General features: G+C 36.0%; 1 protein-coding gene across 2 annotated transcripts in view; it reads left to right on the plus strand.

Annotated features, from left to right (window-relative positions):
* disc1 (DISC1 scaffold protein) overlaps nucleotides 1-23,477 on the plus strand; it is a 135,196-nt gene that overhangs the window by 101,653 nt on the left and 10,066 nt on the right. For both annotated transcript variants that reach the window (XM_073056675.1, XM_073056676.1), the window contains 3 exons: nucleotides 6,889-6,949; nucleotides 7,628-7,886; nucleotides 12,701-12,745. In XM_073056675.1, coding sequence (XP_072912776.1) covers nucleotides 6,889-6,949; nucleotides 7,628-7,886; nucleotides 12,701-12,745 — 365 coding nt within the window. The remainder of the gene's footprint in view (nucleotides 1-6,888; nucleotides 6,950-7,627; nucleotides 7,887-12,700; nucleotides 12,746-23,477) is intronic.

Genomic DNA, 23,477 nt, shown 5'->3' on the forward strand with positions numbered 1-23,477 from the left:
CATGGGTACATGGATTGTTCAGAAATCTGATAGTGAAGGAGAAAAAGCTGTTCCTAAAAGCTAGCATTATTTCTTCTTCTGTCAGTAGTGTTTCACTGGTACAGCCCAACTACTTGTTCCAAGGCTGCTTGTGTATATTCTGTTCTTTGGATTTTGAAGATAAATGATGCAGTGAAAGAACTGAAGATCTTAAAAAGCTGCAGATACTGGAAATCTGAAATGTTAATAAAAAATGCTGGAAACATTCACAGTTATGTAAGAAGTTAGATGGACCAGCAGATATTCCTGCTGGTCCATCTAACCTCTTAAGTAACCATGATCTCTTTTGCATCTGAATGTCTCTCACCAGGAGTTAAAATCTCAATTGTGTTACGAACCCCGTAGCTGGGTATCATACCAGCAAAGATATAAGTGTCTGTTGGAGTCTGGTGATACTATTTTCAACAATATTTATTAGCAAAAATATACAAAATAATATCAATGCGAATATACAGAGAATATACGTTAGCAATACTAAACCTAAAAGTGCGGGTATAATAATAATCACTAATGAAACAAGCTCTATCGTTGTCTAGGGGGATAATGAATTGTCAGATGGAAATATAAAATTCAGTTCAGTTCATGCAGGCTGCGGTAGTTGGTCGCTGTGTTGTAATTGTTGGAGAGAGAGAGAGCGAACAGTAACAGCTATTGACTTGCCAACTTTCCTTTACGATCTTGATCCATCGATGTGTTATTGCTGTGGCCATTCAAGTATGACCCCTCTGTCCTTTAGCTAGACCGTTCTTCCGTGGTGGACTTGTCACCCAGGCAAGGGTGGACACACACACAAGCCCCCCCCCCCCCACTGGCCTCGCTATAAAACACTGTGAGTTAAAATTTATCGACCCTTCGTTTGGTCTCGTGGGTTTTTGATGCTCACTAGCGTTCCTCCTGGTGCGTCTGAGGGGTGTTCCCCAGACCCTACTTTTATCCCCACTCACGGGGTCTCAGATGTCAGTCAGGTTGGGATGATGCAATCCCTCAACCAGAACCCTCTGGTTGTCCCCTGAGGGGTTTCAATGAATAGAACAGTACTCAATACACGATTCCTTCTCCAAGAGACAATAGCAGTAATCTCTCTCTTTGTCAATAGGAGACATTCCAACCTGTGCTGTGCCCCTCTCTCATAAATTTGTATGAGCTGTTTATCTCTCTCATTTCCTTTGATAACAGCATCGGAATAGTAGCGATTTGCGATTCTCCAAAAGTGGGGGGGGAGGCATTGGCGATTCTGTACCCTTCTGCCCATCAGAGTTGCTCCTCATTCGTATCAATTGCAAATAAAACTTCGGAGAAATTCCAGTTAAATTTGAATCAATAAGTGATCCACTATTTCTGCCTTCCATTGAAGTTGCTTGGTCAAGTTGTCTAGCTATTGTGTCACTGGAACAATTTTTCCCATTTAAGTAGAGGAAATTGGTTTTATTGTCAATGTAGACTATTTTTCTCTAGCTAGGTACTTAACAATTTTCTTGAATCAACTCCACTTCCTGCTGCAAAATTATGCTCTACATTATGCTGTGCATCTTTACAATATTTTTGGGTCTTTTCTGAATAGCTAGCATGGATTTATTGAAGTCTTCAAAGATAGCAGTATATTCTTTTCACGGATTACAATATCATTTCTTCATTTTTTGGGATGCAGGCATCACTGGTAAGACCTTTTTTTTTTGTCCATCCATAATTATTCTTGTGAAGGTGGTTGTGAACCATCTTTTAAACTGTCATTTCGTTGAGAGTCCTTGGAGAGCAAATGCATATTGCTTTGCTGAATGACTGTCAGTTCCCAGCTTTTACTTGCTTTCCCTTTTAATCCTTTTGGAGTCAAACCCTTTAGCACACTTTAGCATTTATTTTTCATGAATTTTACACTAACTCATTGTATTCTCTCTATGTTCCCATTAAATACTGTCCCCGTCCCCCCCAGATTTTAAATATCCCATTGGAGGCAAATTTCAATAACCAATTAGCCTACCCATTGGTATGTTTCTCTGATGTTGGATGAAACCGCAGTACTTGGAAGAAGTCTTACACAGTCATGGGGAGAACATGCAAACTCCATCTGAGACTAAGATTGACTGTGGGTGACGTACTTCCTGGTTCATCCACGGCTTTTGGTTTGGGAATGTACAGTAAGCCTTTGTAGGCACATACTCATCCACACAGGTTTTAATGAAGTCAGAAACAACTGCAGCATGCTCATCCAGGTTCGAAGATGAATCCCTGAATACAGTCCAGTCCACCGATTCAAAGCAGTCCTGTAGGTGATCCTGTGCTTCACTTGTCCATTCCTTCTTGGTCCTCACTACTGGTGCTGCAGTCTTCAGTCTCTGCCTATACTCAGGGAGTAGAAGTGCAGCCAGATGATCAGTCTTCCAGAAGTGAGGGCATGGAATAGCACAGTAGGCATTCTTTTCTTGATGGTGGTGTAGCAAAGGTCCAGTGTATTGTTTCCTCTGGTATTGCAAGTGATCTGTTGATGGTAATTGCTTAGTGATTTTTTTTCAGACTGCCCTTGTTAAAATATCCCAAAACGATTATGAAGGTGTTAGGGTCCACTGTTTTGTGTGTGTTGATCCCTTGCTCAGATCATCTAAAGCCAGATTGACATTAGGCTGAGGTGGAATGTATACTACTACCAAAATTACCCCAGAGAACTCTCGTGGTAGGTAAAAGGATAGCACTTAACTGCTAGATATTCCAGGTCTGGTGAGCAAAATTGGGACAGCACTGGTATATTTGTGCACCAAGAAGGGTTGATCATGAGGCATACTTCTCCACCTCTTGCTTCTGAGAAACCCTACAGATCTATCCTGACGGTGTATAGTAAACCCATCAATCAGAATTCCTGCATCCGGTATGGAAGGGGTTAACCAGGATTCCGTGAAACAAAGGATGCATGCGGCCATAATGTCCCTCTGATTTAGCACTTTAGCTCTGAGATCGTCAATTTTATTCACCAATTTTATTGCACATTTGCCAGCAAGACAGTCAGTATTGCGAGTTTAAAGCCGGGTTTCCTTAAACACACTTGTATCCCCAACCTGCAACCACGTTTCCTACGTGGAATCCTACATGGACCCTTCTATCCACAATCAGTGTTGTTTCCGTCTGTTTTAAGCAGTGATAGTTCATTTAAATGCATTAAGACATCATTGTTGACTACTGACCTTGGAAGCAGTTGTACTTTTTAGCTGTATCAGGCTGAAACGAGAATATTTAATCATATCCATTGAGAGTGCTGCTGCTATTCAAGTCGTCCCCTAGGCACCCCAGAAGTCAACTGTAGTGATTCTTGCTATGAATCATTATTGCCAGCTTTGAGTCTACAAATAAAACTATACTGTATTATTAGTAGTTTGCCAAGGACCTATTAAATGCTAATAAATATTATAACCATATAACAATTACAGCACAGAAACAGGCCATCTCGGCCCTTCTAGTCCGTGCCGAACGCTTACTCTCACCTAGTCCCACTGACCCGCACTCAGCCCATAACCCTCCATTCCTTTCCTGTCCATATACCTATCCAATTTTGCTTTAAATGACAATACCGAACCTGCCTCTACCACTTCTACAGGAAGCTTATTCCACATAGCCACCACTCTCTGAGTAAAGAAATTCCCCCTCATGTTACCCTTAAACTTTTTCCCCCTAAGTCTCAACTCATGTCCTCCTGTTTGAATCTCCCCTACTTTCAATGGAAAAAGCCTATCCATGTCAGCTCTATCTATCCCCCTCATAATTTTAAATACCTCTATCAAGTCCCCCCTCAACCTTCTACGCTCCAAAGAATAAAGACCTAACTTGTTCAATCTTTCCCTGTAACTTAGGTGCTGAAACCCAGGTAACATTCTAGTAAATCTTCTCTGTACTCTCTCTATTTTGTTGACATCTTTCCTATAATTCGGCGACCAGAACTGTACACAATACTCCAAATTCGGCCTTACCAATGCCTTGTACAATTTTAACATTACATCCCAACTCCTATACTCAATGCTCTGATTTATAAAGGCCAACATACCAAAAGCTTTCTTCACCACCCTATCCACATGAGATTCCACCTTCAGGGAACTATGCACCATTATTCCTAGATCACTCTGTTCTACGGCATTCTTTAATGCCCTACCACTTACCATGTATGTCCTATTTGGATCATTCCTACCAAAATGTAGCACCTCACACTTATCAGTATTAAACTCCATCTGCCATTGCTCAGCCCACTCTTCTAACTGGCCTAAATCTCTCTGCATTTGAAAACCTACTTCATTATCCACAACGCCTCCTACCTTAGTATCATCTGCATACTTACTAATCCAATTTACCACCCCATTTTCCAGATCATTAATATATATGACAAACAACATTGGACCCAGTACAGATCCCCGAGGCACACCACTAGTCACCGGCCTCCAGCCTGACAGTTATCCACCACTACTCTCTGGCATCTCCCATCCAGCCACTGTTGAATCCATTTTACTACTTCAATATTAATACCTAACGATTGAACCTTCCTAACTAACCTTCCATGCGGAACCTTGTCAGAGGCCTTACTGAAGTCCATATAGACAACATCCACTGCTTTACCTTTGTCAACTTTCCTGGTAACCTCTTCAAAAAATTCAATAAGATTTGTCAAACATGACCTTCCACGCACAAATCCATGTTGACTGTTCCTAATCAGACCCTGTCTATTCAGATAATTATATATACCATCTCTAAGAATACTTTCTAGTAGTTTACCCACCACTGACATCAAACTGACAGGTCTATAATTGCTAGATTTACTCTTAGAACCCTTTTTAAACAATAGAACCACATGAGCAATACGCCAATCCTCCGGCACCATCCCAATTTCTAATGACATTTGAAATATTACTGTCATAGCCCCTGCTATTTCTACACTAACCTCCCTTAAGGTCCTAGGGAATATCCTGTCAGGACCTGGAGATTTATCCACTTTTATATTCCTTAAAAGCGCCAGTACTTCCTCCTCTTTGATCATCATAGTTTCCATAACTTCCCTACTTGTTTCCCTTACCTTACACAATTCAATATCCTTCTCCTTAGTGAATAACGAAGAAAAGAAATTGTTCAAAATCTCCCTCATCTCTTTCGGCTCCGTACATAGCTGTCCACTCTGATTCTCTAAGGGACCAATTTTATCCCTCACTATCCTTTTGCTATTAATATAACTGTAGAAACCCTTTGGATTTATTTTCACCTTACTTGCCAAAGCAACCTCATATCTTCTTTTAGCTTTTATAATTTCTTTCTTAAGATCCTTCTTATATTCTTTATATTCCTTGAGCACCTAATTTATTCCATGCTGCCTATACCTATTGTAGATATCTCTCTTTTTCCTAATCAAGTTTCCAATATCCCTTGAAAACCATGGCTCTCTCAAACTTTTAACATTTTCTTTCAATCTAACAGGAACATAAAGATTCTGTACCCTCAAAATTTCACCTATAAATGACCTCCATTTCTTTATTACATCCTTCCCATAAAACAAATTGTCCCAATCCACTCCTTCTAAACCCTTTCGCATCGCCTCAAAGTTAGCCTTTCTCCAATCAAAAATCTCAACCCTGTGTCCAGTCCTATCCTTCTCCATAATTAGATTGAAACTAATGGCATTGTGATCACTGGACCCGAAGTGCTCCCCAACACATACTTCCGTCACCTGACCTATTTCATTCCCTAACAGAAGATCCAACACTGCCCCTTCTCTAGTTGGTTCCTCTATGTATTGCTGCAAAAAACTATCCTGCACACATTTTACAAACTCCAAACCATCCATCCCTTTTACAGTATGGGCTTCGCAGTCTATGTGTGGAAAATTAAAATCTCCCACAATCACAACCCTGTGCTTACTACAAATATCTGCTATCTCCTTGCAAATTTGCTCCTCCAATTCTCGCTCCCCATTAGGTGGTCTATAATACACCCCTATAAGTGTTACCACACCTTTCCCATTCCTCAATTCCATCCAAATAGTCTCCCTAGACGAGACCTCTAATCTATCCTGCCAGAGCACCGCTGTAATATCTTCTCTGACAAGCAACACAACATCTCCCCCTCTTGTCCCTTCGATTCTATCATGCCTGAAGCAACAAAATCCAGGAATATTTAGCTGCCAATCACACCCCTCCTGCAACCATGTTTCACTAATAGCTACAACATCATATTTCCAGGTATCAATCCATGCTCTAAGCTCATCCACTTTTCTTACAATGCTCCTAGCATTAAAATAAATGCATAAAAAAAATTCTCCACCTCTTCCTCTCTGTTTATCTCTAACAGTACAAAGAACTTTACTGTTTTCTTTTTCTTCCTTCTCCCATACATCTGTTCCTACACTCTGGTTCCCCTCCCCCCTCATATCTAATTTAAATCCACTGGAGCCTCTCTAGCAATCCTACCTGCAAGAATATTTGTCCCCCTCCAGTTCAGATGTAAACTGTCCCGCCGGAACAGGTCTCACCTTCCCTGGAAAATGGCCCAATTATCTATAAATCTGAAGCCCTCCCTCCTGCACCATGTCTTCAGCCACGTGTTGATCTGCACTATCTTACTATTTCTAAACCCATCTGCACGTGGCACTGGTAGCAATCCTGAGATTGCTATCCTGGAGGTCCTGTCCTTTAACTTGGCACCTAGCTCCCTAAACTCACCTTTCAGGACCTCCTCACTCTTCCCACCCATGTCATTGGTCCCTACATGGACCACGACATCCAACTGCTCACCCTCTTAAGAATACTGAGAACTCGATCCGAGATATTGCGGACCCTGGCACCAGGGAGGCAACAATATATTATATACATACTTTGTATTCAATTGCAGAGAATGACCAGAGAGAAAACATTATTAAATATATGGAAGTCTTGGAGGACAAACTTCATAGGTAAGGCTTTATATCAAATATTTGAATACATTTTCAGACTGAAGTTTAGATTTAAACATATTTTTATTTCTGCCATCTACATTTATTCCATATTCACTGTAAAAATCTAAATTTAACTATTTTTATGCATAAACAATTGCAATTGACAGCTGAATAAAGTTGAATTGTGAAACTGAACAGAAATTTAAAATGTTTTTGACATTCAGGAATATTCAAATGATATTTTAACAGATTTTAAAATGAGAAAAAGCACAACACATGCTTGGTTTTTAAAACAAATAGCTAGTATAGATTAATCAGTTATTTCCATCTAGTGTAATGAATGGGGAAACATTCCTTTTTGCAGAGCATATAAGTGATAAGATAGCATAAAAAAGATTATTGTTAACATTAAATAGTTGTTAAAATCTTCTGCAGTAGTACAAGCTTATGTTTTTGAATACTACAGCCTACTTCATTTTCATCATGTATTTTTTAAAGAAATTATTGTTCTAGCTGATTTAACTGATTAAATAAGCAGAAATAATTCATTTAACTTGATTATTTTGAACAATAAGTAGATCATTTGCAGTTTCTAAAGTGTGTAATGTACAATTTTGATGAGAGAAAACTGAATAATTTACTTAAACAATAATAGAAGAATATTTTTTTCAACCTCTAACTTGGTTTTTGTTTCAGTTGTAGAACCCATTTATTTGAGAAAGTGTGGGAAGCAGACTTAGAGACCTGTCAGCTCTTTATCAGCGGTTTGCACCTGAAGGAGTCCAGTTACGGTGCATGTGAGGGAGAAGAGTACAAAGCAGGAGAAAACGATGAAGCCATTGAAGATTCATGTTCAGATATTAAAGATACGGGAGATTATTTCTTTCCAAGTAAACAAGATTGGCGTACAATACAGTTCTTTGTTCCAGAACAAAAAGAAACTGATTCAAGTGAGGTAACTAGTGTTTTCTGTATTCTATTTGATATTTTGTTGACATTTGGCAATATGGTGCCCCTGTTTACATTCAGTAACAAATGATCAGTTTAAGAGCAGAAAATTTACCAGAAATCTGTTCCCTAACCTTGCTTGGAAATTAGTCTTTAACAGTTCCCTTGTATTTCTGGGTATGATGACTAATTACTGATGTATGATTGTTTCATTAAACACTTGTTGATAGTTTCCACAAAAGAAATTTGTTTCAAATTCCCAATGCTTTTCTTGCTTTGTAGAATTTTTAAATCTAGTTTTAAAATAGCGTAATGTATAGATTATGAGCACACATTCTATTTTAATTTCAAATTTATTACTTACATGCTTACTGTTTGTTACATGTGCATAAAGAATACTTTGACTTGTTGCATAACTTCAAAGAAAAGGCCAAAAATGATTGAACTTTTAATGTGTGTTTTTGTTCATTAGTTATATATTCAGGCCAAGGAGAAATAAAATCACATATCAGATTAATATATTTTCTTGGGTAAAAACATGGTTTTCAATGGCCTTTAAAACAAGGGAATCGACTGATGGCATTGTGTTGGTGTAAATGCAAAAGGAGAAGGATAATGTTTTGTGTGAATTCCAGTAGTGAAATTTGTGCTCATATTTTGCTATTTTTTATTTTGAAGCAAAATTATTTAAAAGAAGAAATTTATAGTTATTTTCAGAATAATCTTAATTGAATTGTCTTTTACAGGAATAATATGTGTAGTTTTGATTATTACCTTATATCAAAGCCAACTTTTCAAGCACCAATCTGATTAGAGTGTTTCAAATTTGCTTACCTTAAATTAAATGTATCTCTACCCATATGTTGGAAGCACTTGATGAAAAGCTAAGGAAGTAAGAAATATCATTGGAAACTTTAAATCAGTTACTGACCTTTAGAAAGATGCATATCCACATACTTCACCACTAAATATTTGAAAATGTATTCACCCCAAAGAATAAAAACAAAATATTGGAATGCAGGTCGGTTAATTGTTTACTGTGTTACCCTCAAGTCCTGATGTGGCAAAGAGAGTTAAAGGGAAGTTGATGGCCAATGTAGAGAGAATAGATTAAAGGGATGATAAAAGGGGAAATGGAATAAATAGATAGATACTTTATTGATCCCAAAGGAAATTACAGTGTCCACTAGCATTACAAGTAGACAGATATATAAATATTAGAAGAGAAGTAAGAAAGAATAAAAAGTAAGTTATCTCAAACAGTAAATGGGGTGGGAGGGGGGGTGGAATCATCACTTCCCCGGTTATTGGTTGACTGACTATAGAGCCTAATGGCCAAGGGTGAGAATGACCTCATAAAGCGCTCTTTGGAGCAGTGCAGTTGTCTTGGTCTATTACTAAAAGTGCTTCTCTGTTTGGCCAAGGTGACATACAGAGCAGGAAATTTACCAGAAATCTGTTCCCTAACCTTGCTTTAACAGACTTGGGGGTTGAAAGTACATAATAGATGAAAAGGAAATGTATTCGTGAGTATTTAATTCTTGTTTAGGAGCTTCAGGAAACAAATTCTTGAAAATAGCACCACAAATCAAATTGAGAGAACAAAAACGTAGTAACCTAGGGTTTTTTTTTAATACAAAGCTTGTTCTTTCATACTATCATTTGGCCTTAACAGTTACATACTTACAGATACTGATTGCAACATTTCAATGGTAAACCCAACCGTTTTCCTCAAGCACAAGTTAGTCAAATGACATGTGTCTAGGAGACTTGTCATTTGACTAGCTTGTGCCCGAGGAAGACATTTGGGTTTACTGTTGAAACATTGCAATCAGTTTCTGTTAGTATGTGACTGTTAAGGCCAAAGGATAGTATGGATAGATTTGATAACCAGTCACAAAGCTTCCGTGGTCAAAGCTTACTCTTATTTTGCATTTGCTACTCTTGCTGTATCTTGTATCCTTTGCCTTTTTTTGCTACTTTAATAAATAAAATAACATAAATTAATTTTATGTCCATATGGCATGCTTAAAAATAACTCACTTCCAAAGTAGTTCTAAAAGAGAGCAAGATTCTGAATTCCCAGTGGTTCAGTAGTGGTTCTCAGGCCTTTCAACTCACTGGCCTATAATTTATTATAATAATATGGGGCATCTAAAATGTGAGTTAAAAGTATGTTATAGTATTAATATGAATAATATCTAATAGTACAGAAAATTTGTCAGTCTGGCACCAGCAAAGTTTCAAGATTACTAGCTTATCAGAGTTTTGTTGTGTATGTTTTTGGAAAGCAACACATATTGCATTTTAGCTAAAGTGGGGTTTATATGTGTTTGACTATAGTCCTTTCTCTTCTTTCTACTGACTTAATTAACAGCTTTGCTCATATTATGCACTATTGCATGCCAATTCTCAGTTTACATTTCGCATGAAGGTTAGCAACTTTGTAATTGGATCTAATTTTGATTCTTCTCTGAAACTTAGAAGTATATGATAAATACCTGAAACTTGCTTTTTAACTTCCTGACCTCTTTCTATGCCCTGCATGCTGTGCAGTTTACCCTTTCTATCCCTTTGAAGGAGACGCTGACCTTCCCAGTAACCTACTAGATTCCAAATCAGTGAAGGTGAGAAACAGTCAAAGGTAATACAAATACTATCCAGTATTTTTGTAGTAGACTGTTGTCTTTAAAATAGATTATGAATTTGTGTTATTTTATAAATTTGGGGATATCTGATTCTGCACTTCCAGTGGAGAAACAATATGTTGGAAGCATTGACCAGTAATTGGTATAGAGTAATTTGACATATCTTTGACTCCAGTCAGAGTCACCTCACCTTATGTACATACACTCCTGAACTTAGCATCACTTTACGTCTATGTAATCAATTTGTGTATATAAATTATCTTATGTATTTATATTTATTGTGTTTTTTATTATCGTGTTCTTTACCTTATTATGTCTTTATATATGTGTATATATATATATATATATATACTGCATCTGATCCAGAGTAACAATTATTTCGTTATCCTTTACATTTGTGTACTGGAACTGAGATTAAACAATCATGAATCTTGAATCTACAAGTGTGTGCCTGTCTGGTCTTTGCCCATTTTTATTAAAAGTGATAAGCTTGTTAGAAAGGATAATAAGCCATTGTACATAATGTTATTGATTCTATTGAGACGGTTAACGTTATTGACTGATTGAGACTATTCAATTTGAGTTACATCTTCTGAAAATGGATTTGTTTGTCATATACATTAATGATCTGGATGATGGGGTGGTAAATTGGATTAGTAAGTATGCAGATAATACTAAGGTAGGTGGCGTTGTGGATAATAAAGTATGTTTTCAAAGTTTGCAGAGAGATTTAGGCCAGTTAGAAAAGTGGGCTCAGCGATGGCAGATGGAGTTTAATGCTGATAAGTGTGAGGTGCTACATTTTGGTAGGAATAATCCAAATAGGACATACATGGTAAATGGTAGGGCATTGAAGAATGCAGTAGAACAGAGTGATCTAGGAATAATGGTGCATAGTTCCCTGAAGGTGGAATCTCATGTGGATAGGGTGGTGAAGAAAGCTTTTGGTATGTTGGCCTTTATAAATCAGAGCATTGAGTATAGGAGTTAGGATGTAATGTTAAAATTGTACAAGGCATTGGTCAGGCCGAATTTGGAGTATTGTGTACAGTTCTGGTCACCGAATTATAGGAAAGATGTCAACAAAATAGAGAGAGTACAGAGAAGATTTACTAGAATGTTACCTGGGTTTCAGCACCTAAGTTACAGGGAAAGATTGAACAAGTTAGGTCTTTATTCTTTGGAGCATAGAAGGTTGAGGGGAGACTTGATAGAAGTATTTAAAATTATGAGGGGGATAGATAGAGTTGACGTGGATAGGCTTTTTCCATTGAGAGTAGGGGAGATTCAAACAAGAGGACATGAGTTGAGAGTTAGGGGGCAAAAGTTTAAGGGTAACATGAGGGGGATTTTCTTTACTCAGAGTGGTAGCTGTGTGGAATGAGCTTCCAGTAGAAGTGGTAGAGGCAAGTTCGATATTGTCATTTAAAGCAAAATTGGATAGGTATATGGACAGGAAAGGAATGGAGGGTTATGGGCTGAGTGCGGGTCAGTGGGACTAGGTGAGAGTAAGCGTTCGGCATGGACGAGAAGGGCCCAGATGGCCTGTTTCCGTGCTGTATTTGTTATATGGTTATAAGGATGTCACTATTAAAGTGAAGGAATATCTCCCTAATAAATGCTATAGGTTTGGGAAGTATTAAGACCTGAACAAATTAAGAAGGAATCGTAAAGCAGATGTACTTTAGTTTTATTGAACATAATAGGTAAATACAACATGGAAAGCAACATTCTGGGAATTCACCCATAAATTACATTGCTTCGTAGATTTTATCAACTTGTTATTCTGTTATAGTTTAGAAAAATGATCTCACAATCTATCTTGCGTTCTACCATTAATGATTTGAGCATAAAATGATGTTGATAGTTTTATCTGTCACAGAATGAAATTTAATGGATTTCATTACCACAACCATTGTAAAGCAAACTGAATTTGTCATGTGGGGATTATATTGTTCTTCATGATACTCACTATTTTTATGTACTACTTCCAGAGATTTTAAGCTAAGATGAGCTAACCCATGCCTTCCCCCAGCTATTCTTTCACTCACATTAAATTTGTTATCTTGTTTTCCTTATCAGTCTTAGTGATGCAGATTTTTTGATGATAGCTAATATGAACTAGTTTCAATGCCTTCAATGTGCTCAAGTATTTTATCTGTTCATTTCTTAGGTATCAGTGAAATGTTTTCTCAGCATCAAAGGTTCGCAGTCAAAGGTGAGTATTTAGAATGTAAATTTCCAGTGTTTCAGTATGTGACTAGCACAAACAAAGGCTTGTACAGTTTCATCTTGTTTACTCCTACCTTCTCCCAGTACCCTTTGATTCTCTTTCCTAGAAATGCAACAGCTCCATATTTTAAATTTAAGATCTGGTGTTTGGTTGCAGTTCCAGTATGAATTCTTGTCTCTTTTTTAAAAATATTATTTATTTATTGAATTTTAGAGATTACAAAGAATAAATGTGGTAATAAAATAGTAAGAAAAATGATATTAACCCTCCCCCCTTAACCCTTATCTAAAGAAAGAGAAAAAAAAAGAAAGATTGCCTGGATATCAGAGGATCCCCACATGCTCCAAGGAGTTCAAAATAATTTTGATATTTATTTTCACTTTCCCCAATTACTATAATTTTATCTTCAAAGGACCTATGTATCTAATCCTATCTTTTGTAAGTATGGTGACCAAATTTTCAAAAATATATCATATTCATTTCTTAGATTATATGTAATTATTTCAAGTGTAATACAACTATGTATTTCATTATTTCAACGATCCATAGTTAAATTTAAATCAGATTTCCAAGTAACTGCAATAACTTTTTTGGCTACTGCCAAAGCAATTTTTATAAATTTTTTCTGATACTTATTCAATTTAAATTTCGTTATTGTCCCTTCAATGTCTCCTAATAAAAATAATAATGAACTATGTGGGAGTTGTACTCCAATAATTTGTTCCAATAAAAGTCTTAAATTAATCCAAAATGGTTGGATTTTAAAACAAGACCAAGTAGAATGTAAAAAAGTACCAATTTCTTGTTTACATCCAAAACATTGGTCAGACATATTTGAATTTAATCTATTTATTTTCTGTGGTGTTATATATAATTGATGTAAAAATATATATTGTATTAATCTAAGTCAAACATTTATTGTATTTCTCATACTATCAGAACATAATCTTGACCAATTTTTTCCATCAATTTTAACATTCAGATCAGATTCCCATTTTTGTCTTGATTTATGAATTCCTAATTTAATTGTCTGCTTTTGAATCAAATTATGCATACAAGATGTAAATTTTTTAATTTTTCCTTTCTGAATTAATATTTCTATTTCACTAGGTTTTGGCATCAACATTGTTTGTCCCAGCTTTTCTCGTAAATAGGCTTTTAATTGAAAATAACAGAAAAGAGTGTTATTTGATATTTTATATTTATTTTTTAATTGATCAAACGACATCAATATACCTCCTTCAAAACAGTCACCTATATATTTAATCCCCTTTTGAAACCAATTATGTAAAGGTTTATTATCCATTGTAAAAGGAATAAGCCTATTTTGAATTAAAGTCCTTTTTGCTAATAAAGATTTCTTTATCTCATCGTCCATATTTACCTTATTCCATAAATCAATCAAATGTCTTAATATAGGAGATTCTTTTTTTTCCCGTATCCATTTGGATTCCCATTTATATATAAAATCTTTGGTATATTTTCTCCTATCTTATCTAATTCTATTCTAATCCATGCCGGTTTTTCTTCATCAAAAAAAGACGCAATAAATCTAAGTTGATTTGCTTTATAATAATTCTTAAAGTTTGGAAGTTGTAACCCTCCTAAATCAAATTTACATGTCAATTTTTCCAATGATATTCTTGACATCTTTCCTTTCCAAAGAAATTTCCTTACATATTTATCCAGTTCTTGAAAAAACTTCTGAGGTAATTGTATTGGTAAAGTTTGAAATAAATATTGCAATCTTGGAAATATATTCATTTTTACAGCATTAACTCTACCTATTAATGTTATTGGTAATATCATCCATTTATCAAGATCCTCTTTTTTTTTTAAATAATGGCAAATAATTTTGTTTATATAAATTTTTTACATCATTATTAACTCTAATACCTAAATATTTTATCCCATTTATTGACCATCGAAATTGAGTTGCTAATCTACATTGATTATAATTTCCTTTGGTAAGGGGTAAAATTTCACTTTTATCCCAATTTACTTTATAACCCGATACTTCCCCATATTCTTCCAATCTAAAAGGTAATCTTTGCAAAGATTGCAATGGGTTTGTTAAGTAAATCAGAACATCATCAGCAAATAAGTTAATCTTATATTCTTCTTGATTAACTCTAAAGCCCCCAATATCTGAATCTGTTCTAATTAATTCAGCTAATGGTTCTATTGCCAATACAAATAAAGCAGGTGATAGTGGGCAGCCTTGTCTTGTTGACCTCGTTAAACAAAATAGTGTTGAAATCTGACCATTTGTAACTACTTTAGCTTGAGGATTAGTATTTAAAATATTAATCCATTGTATAAAAGATTTTCCTAATTCATATTTTTCCAATACCTTAAATAAAAAATCCCATTCCAATCTATCAAATGCTTTTTCTGCATCCAAAGCAACTGCCACACTCATTTCCTCTCTTTTTTGTGCCAAATGAATTATACTAAGTAACCGGGTTATATCCATTGATTGTCTATTTCTAATAAAACCTGTTTGGTCCATATGTATTAATTTTGGTAAATATTTAGATATTCTATTAGATAAAATTTTTGCTATTATTTTATAATCTGTATTCAATAAAGAAATAGGCCTATATGATGCTGGTTTTAAAGGATCTCTATCTTTTTTTGGCAGTACAGTTATGATCGCTGTTAAAAAAGATTGTGGGAGTTTATGCATTCTTTCCACTTGATATATTAATTCCATAAAAGGAGGAATTAATAAATCTTTAATTTTTTTTATAAAACTCAGGAGGAAAGCCATCTTCTCCTGGAGATTTATTACTCTGAAGTGATCCTAAAGCTTCTTCAACCTCTTTTAATGTAAAGGGCATATCTAATCCTTTCTGTTCTTCCAAATTTAATTTTGGAAGGGTTATTTGTGATAAAAAATTATCTATCTCAGCAATCTTATTTTTTGATTCTGATTGATATAGTTCAGTGTAAAAATTTTTAAAAGTTTCATTAATTTCTAAAGGCTTATAAGTAACCTTATTTACACTTGTTCTAATTGCATTTATTGTTTTAGAAACCTGTTCTGTTTTCAACTGCCAAGCAAGAATTTTATGTGATCTTTCACCTAATTCATAATATTTCTGTTTAGTTCTCATAATTACTTTTTCTGTACAATATGTCTGGAGTGTATTATATTGTAGTTTTTTATTAACAAGTTGTCTTCGTTTTTCTTCTGTCATGTGTCTTTGAGATTCTTTTTCTAACTTTATAATATCTTTTTCCAACTGATCTATTTCTGCTGCGTATTCCTTCTTAATTTTAGATGTATAACTTATAATCTGACCCCTTAAATATGCTTTCATCGCTTCCCATAATACAATTTTATCCTCTACTGAATGTAAATTTGTATCCAAAAAAAATTGAATTTGTTTTTTCATAAAATCACAAAAATTTTGACGTTTTAATAGAATTGAATTAAATCTCCATCTATAAATCAATTCCTCCTTATCCATCATTATCATTGTCATTATCAAGGGAGAATGATCTGACAATATTCTTGCTTTATATTCCACACTTTTCACTCTAACTTGAATATTTTTTGATAGTAAAAAAAAATCAATCCTTGAGTAAGTTTTATGTCTATTTGAATAAAATGAATAATCTCTTTCTCTTGGATTAATTCTTCTCCATATATCAATCAGGTTTAAATCTTTCATTAATAATAAAGTTAATTTTGTTACTTTTGATTTTGTAGCAACTTTAGTTGACCTATCCAAAACTGGATCCAAACAAAAATTAAAATCTCCACCTATTAATATTTTATCATGTGCATCAGCCAATTTCAAAAAAACTTCTTGTATGAATTTTGCATCATTTTCATTTGGTGCATAAATATTCATAAAAGTCCATAATTCTGAAAAAATTTGACAATGTATAATTACATATCTCCCCCAGAATCAATTATTACATTTTGTATTTTAATTGGTAAAGATTTATTAACCAAAATTGCAACTCCTCTCGATTTTGAATTAAATGAAGCTGCAATAACATTTCCAACCCAATCTCTCTTTAATTTCTTATGTTCTGTTTCTGTTAAATGCATTTCTTGTAAAAAAGCTATGTCTCCTTTCATTTTCTTAATATATGTTAAAACTCTTTTTCTTTTCACAAGTCCATTAATTCCATTAACATTAAAACTTAATAAATTAAGCAAATTAATCATTCATAATACCTTGGGAACTCTTTAAAATTCTCTATGTTGCTATGAGTCTCTCCCCAACCATCCAGGCAAAAAAGAAGAAAAATATAAAAAAGATAACTAATATATAAGAAAAAAAATGAAATACCCCCCCCACTAATGTTGCGAATAAAAAGAACACAACATTACCCCCCCCCCCATTTTATGGGTCATGGCAGTCGCCATGATTGTACACGTGAAACTCGCAGCCATCGATCAGGAGCTCTTCCAGCTCCCCCGCAAAAAGAAAAAAAATATATATCAATGAAGAAAAAAAAGAAAATAATTAATGTCTCTACTCCCAATTAATTCTCCTCGACTATTTTTTCTTCATAAATGTCCATCAAGTCCAACCTTGTTTCAATCTTCATCATTAGTCCATTTCATTTCTATAATTCTTTAGTCCTCTTTATGAACATCAGGTAGTTCTTGTACAAATTTCTCCGCTTTCTGGTAGTCAACAAAAATACTTCTTTCTCCATTTTCCAGGAAAATTATCAATTTTGCTGGGTAGCTCAATAAAAATTTATAGCCCTTTTCCCATAAAGATTTTTTCACTGGATTAAATTCTTTCCGCCTCTTCAGAAGATCGTAACTTATGTCTGGATAAAAAAAATCTCTTTTCCCTTCTATTATCAATGGCCCATTTCTCTTTTTAGCACCCTGAGTAGCTGCCTTCAAGATCATTTCTTGATCTTGATACCTTAAGCATTTTATCAAAATTGATCTTGGATTTTGATCTTGTTGAGATCTTGGTCTTAAAGCTCTATGTGCTCTTTCAATTTCAATTACTTGACTTCCTTCTTTCATTTATTTCCAAAATTTTCCGAATCCAATCTTGAAAGAATTTTATTGGATTTTCTCCCTCTGTACCTTCCATAAGACTAACAATCTTAATATTATTTCGTCTACTAGAGTTCTCAAGCGCATCCAATTTTTCAAACATCCGTTTTCTTTCTGCTGTCCAGACAAGATTATCATTTTCTATTTTTTCAGTATTTTCTTCCACTTTTACTTCCATCTCTTTAACTTCCTTCTCCATCTTCTTTTGTTTTTCCACCACATTATCAAGTGTATTCTGCATCCTTTTTATATCTGTTCTTATAACTTTTAATTCATTCGTCATATCTATTCTTGTAGCTTTTAATTCATTCGTCATATCTGTTCTTGTAACTTTTGATTCTTTCGTCATATCTGTTCTTATAGTTTTTAATTCATTCGTCATATATATCAGGATATCTTTTATGTCTCCTTTAATCTCTTTCTTCTTTTCCTCTTCTTCCTCCTCCGAATTTCCCAAAGACTCTGTTTCTACTTCCGATCCAGATCCAATTTCACTTCCAGCCATAGTTGGGATTTGTAGTTTTGTTGATATCTTTCCATGCATACTTTCGCGCATGCGTTCCTTCCGTTTCTTCTTAGAGACCGCCGACATTGCTGCAAATTCCTTCCCCCATCATCAGAAGTGCCATGCACTTTGCCGGGAGGAGATCCAACTTGAGTCTGATGCTTCGCTGAGAGGTTAGGCCTTTTTCCCCACCGATTTGCGCAGTCTTCAAAGTAGTAGCTTTCTTCTGTTTCAATTTAGGAGCCATATCAAAAGATAATCCCGAGTTACTTATAAATAGTTTCTAATAGATATTTGTTAACTCTTCTTCATTTAAACCCTATTTCATTACTTTTTACGAGGGAGCTGGATTTCCAACGTCTCGACCCTACGTCATCATGTGACGCCCCCCTCTTGTCTCTTATAGATCCAAATATAGCTCATTATCAGTAGTGATTCCACAAAAAGCTACTGTCAACAATTTATTCAAAAGTAAATCTTTACAATTATAAAAAGAGCCACTTCCCGTCTAAATACTGCATCAATTATGAATGTGAATGATCAGAAATGGTCTTCTGCAGTTAAATAAGTGATGGGAAGTAGACTAAAGGGTGTCTTCCCCCTTGAATAAGAAAGAAGGGTCTCAGCCTAAAACATTGACTGTGATCATTTTCATAGGTGCTCAGTTCCTCTCGCATTTTGTGTGTGTTGCTTAGATTTCCAGCATCTTCAGATTTTCTCATGTTTGTGAATAAACATGTCTTTTGCCTTCATAACTATCTGCTGCAGTTGCTGTCCAATTTGAAGGAACTGTTCCAGAATCATCAGTGTTGGAAGATGACAACCAGAGCATTCATTATTTCCATACCCACCTCTTTCAAAATTCAGTAATCATACATGCCAAGGAATGTACAGCAAAGAATGATGAAGGCAAATAATATGCAAGGGATGACAAGACAATTTTGCTGCAACTGTACATGGTTTTGGAGAGGAGTACAGGAAGACTGTGTGCAGTTTTGGTCTTTGTATCTAAGAAAGGTGAAGCTTACCTTGGATGTGGTGTAACAGTTGATGAAAGATTATCAGTGTCAAACATGAACTCATTCCATCTCTTCATAAATATCACCTAATTGATCAAGTGCTTCTAAGCATTTATTTTATTTCTCTTATTTCTAATGTTTGCAGGATTGATTTATTAGATAAGAGCTAGAATAAAGTCAGTCTATTGGCATTTAAGGGGGAGTGGACGTTATGGAAATATTAAAGATACTGTGAGGAACAAACAAGCTTTATGCTGAGGGGCTACTTTTAATGGCTGGAGAGCCTTGAACTGATGGCATAGCATAGTTGAGACAAAGAGAAATTTCTTCACTGAGAAGGCTATGAATTTAAAACTGTTTACTCGAGAGCACAGTAGATGCCAAGTGATCAAACCTATTCAAAACTGAGATTGATGTAGTTTTGGACACTTCTGTACTGCGAATGACCAACGCTATCAGATTATACTTCCAAATATTGAACTGTAGCATTTTGCATTCAGTTACCGGCACAAGTCGTATGGTCATCAAGAGAGCTTGTACAAACCTTTTTTTTTTGAATAATACTTTGCATGTGTTCTCCTAATTTTAATATAGAAACATAGAAAAGCCTACAGCACAATACAGGCCCTTTGGCCCACAAAGCTGTGCTGAACATGTCCTTGCCTTAGAAGTTACTTTGGGTTACGCATAGCGCTCTATTTTTCTAAGCTCCATGTGCCTATCCTGGAGTCTCTTAAAACACCCTATTGTATCTGCCTCCACCACCGTTGTCGGCAATCCATTCCACGCACTCACCACTCTCTGCGTAAAAAAAAACAACAACTTACCCCTGACATCTCTTTTGTACCTGCTTCCAAGATCTGTGCTTAATGCCCCAAGTCATAACCTTAAAAAGTTAGATCAATTTGATATTCACCTTTTACCAGGTTCACACAGCAATAAACCTACTGTAGCAAAATTATACTACACAAGTAAACTAATAAATATGAAACAGCAATCGAGAAAAGCTTGGTTAACTAAAGAAAAATAAAAGAGAATTATGTTTGATTATATTTCAGCAACTTCTCATAGTTTGCACAATCTCACAGATGCAAGAAGATTGATAGACAGTGCTGAGGTTTAAATTGTTCTTTGTGTCATGCACACAGCAACAAAAGTCTTCTGTGAAAATGCACTTTCCAAAAACAATGTAGTCTCATAGAATTGTTATTGAGAAATGATGCCATTTCACTCTTGCTGTTCCTAGCCCCTCAAAAAATATCTATGTGTGCATGTTTTTGATACATCTCAGCTATAGGGGACTTTGTCAAACACTAAGTGAGACCAGTTGCTCAGACTAAGCCTGGAAGTGTGAAGTTATCCTCAAGATGTCTACTAAATTACTTTAATGCTCAATCTCCTTATTTGTAGTAGTCTATCTTAGCAGCCACTTTCATCAGTTACAAACTCCATGTCATTACATCTCTAACTGATGATTAAAAAAAAGCCCTTTAGAGATTCCTTGAATGCACAGCCTCCATAGAACCATAGAACACTACAGCACAGTACATGCCCTTCAGCTCTCCATGTTGTGCTGACCCATATAATCCTTAAAAAAAGTACTAAACCCACACTACCCTATAACCCTCCATTTTTCTTTCATCCATGTTGCCTGTCCTAGAGGTTCTTAAATACTCCTAATGTTTTAGCCTCCACCACCATCCCTGGCAAGTCATTCCAGACACTCACAACCCTTTGTGTAAAAAAACTTACCCCTGATGTCTCCCCTAAACTTCCCTCCCTTAATTTTGTATATATGCCCTCTGGTGTTTGCTATTGGTGCCCTGGGAAACAGGTACTGACTATCCACCCTATCTATGCCTCTCATAATTTTGTAGACCTCTATCAAGTCCCCTCTCATTCTTCTACGCTCCAAAGAGAAAAGTCCCAGCTCTGCTAACCTTGCTTCACATGACTTGTTCTCCAAACCAGGCAATATCCTGGTAAATCTCCTCTGCACCCTCTCCATAGCTTCTACATCCTTCCTATAATGAGGTGACCAGAATTGAACACAATACTCTAAGTGCAGTCTCACCAGAGATTTGTAGAGTTGCAACATGATCTCTCTACTCTTGAACGCAATCCCCCTGTTAATGAAGCCTAGTACCCATAGGCCTTCTTAACTACCCTATCAACCTGTGCTGCGACCTTGAGGGATGTATGGATTTGAACCCCATGGTCCCTTTGTTCGTCCACACTCTTAAGTAACTGACCATTAATCCTGTACTCAGTCTTCTGGTTTGTCCTTCCAAAATGCGTCACTTCACACTTGTCTGGTTTGAACTCCATCTGCCATTTTTCTGCCCAACTCTGCAGCCTGTCTATATCCTCTTGTAACCTTTGACAACCTAGAGCTCCATCCACAACTCCTCCAATCTTCGTGCCATCCGCAAACTTACTCACTCATCTTTCTGCCTCTATATCCAGGTCATTTATAAAAATCACAAATAGCAGGGGTCCCAGGACAGATCCCTGCAACACTCCACTAGTCACCGACCTCAGGCAGAATACGTTCCTTTCACAACTACCCTCTGCTTTCTTCCTTTAAGCCAAGTTTTTATCCAAACAGCCAAGGTTCCACTTATCCCATGCCTCATGACTTTCTAGATGAGTCTCTCATGAGGGACCTTGTCAAATGCTTTGCTAAAGTCCACGTAGACCACATCCACTGCCCTACCCTTATCAATTTATTTTGTTACCTCTTCAAAAAACTCAATCAGGCTTGTGAGGCATAATCTTCCCTTCACAAAGCCATGTCGACTATCCATGACTAGACTATACTTCTCCAAATGCTTGTAGATCCTATCCTTAAGAATCCTTTCCAGTAGTTTGCATACCACCGGCATAGGACTCACCGGTCTATAGTTCCCAGGTTTCTCCCTATTACCTTTTTTTAAACAAGGGAACTACATTTGCCATTCTCCAGTCCTCCAGCACTTCCCCTGCAGCCAAAGAGGATTCAAAGACATGACATGACATGACATGATAGAATTCCAGCCCAAAGAAATCTTATACCTTTTGCTGGGTTCAGATCAAGTATAAATGCTGTCGATTCTCAGACCTAGGTCAGACTGGCTTTGTACTTTATAGTTTGGCACCAAGTACTTGGTCACTTTTCAGGCACTATATAGCAATTTTTCCTGGGATGTGGTCTGCTTTAAAAGTAAGTGTATCCAGCTAGAAGTATGAAATAGAAATATGAGTCCCTGAAAGAGTCTAAGATCTTAGGATATGCAACTTGGTGTAGGGATGGAAAACCAGAGAATTTGACTTAAAGAGGAAAGAGCAAAGGGAAAAGGAAATTGAATTGGCCACTGCAAACTGCCCATAGTGCACTTGGGTGGGAGAAGAATGAGGTAGGGTTGATGGGAATGGCAGACAGAATGGACTGCAGAGAGATAAATGACAGAAATGGGTTACTATGAAAGCTGGCACACTTGTGGGTTAAATGGCCTCCATCAATGTTCTGAGTGCATCCCTTTGATAACGGTGATCAGCTCCAAAGCATCTGGCTTCCTATAAAAGTCCTGGACTGAAGACGTCAAAGATGTCCCATTCAAATTGACTGTCTCTCAATTACTCCACAAAGTAAGGCAAGTTTAGTCATGGAGATCACTGTTGGTTTTAGCACTAGCACAGCTGAGGTTGCAGCCTCACTATCATTGAATATCTAGAATAGATTTAGCAATACAGCAAGAAACAATAGATTTCACAATTTAAGCCAAAGGTAAAACTTAATCTCAAATTCATGGAAGATTATTTGGGTGATTTTTTTCCCAATACATTAACAATTTCAACTGTATATTTCCTCTGCAAATGGAGGTCATGTTAGTGTAATATACAATTAGCTCTAGGAACAAGAGATTTCAAAGAACACTGTTTACTAACAATACATAATTCGCTTTAGGGACAAGAAATTACAAAGAACATAGTAACAGACATAATTCAATCACTTGCTCCCAGTGTGGCCTCCTCTACATCAGTGAGACCTATTTCCATGATGATGCCACTTTCATGCTGAAAGAGTAACACCTTATATTCTGTCTGGGTAGCCTTTAAAATGATGGCAAAAGTATTGGTTTTTCCAACTTCCGTTAATTTCTGCTTCCC

The sequence above is a fragment of the Hemitrygon akajei genome, chromosome 9, assembly GCF_048418815.1.
Source record: "Hemitrygon akajei chromosome 9, sHemAka1.3, whole genome shotgun sequence".
NCBI classification, from domain to species: domain Eukaryota; kingdom Metazoa; phylum Chordata; class Chondrichthyes; order Myliobatiformes; family Dasyatidae; genus Hemitrygon; species Hemitrygon akajei.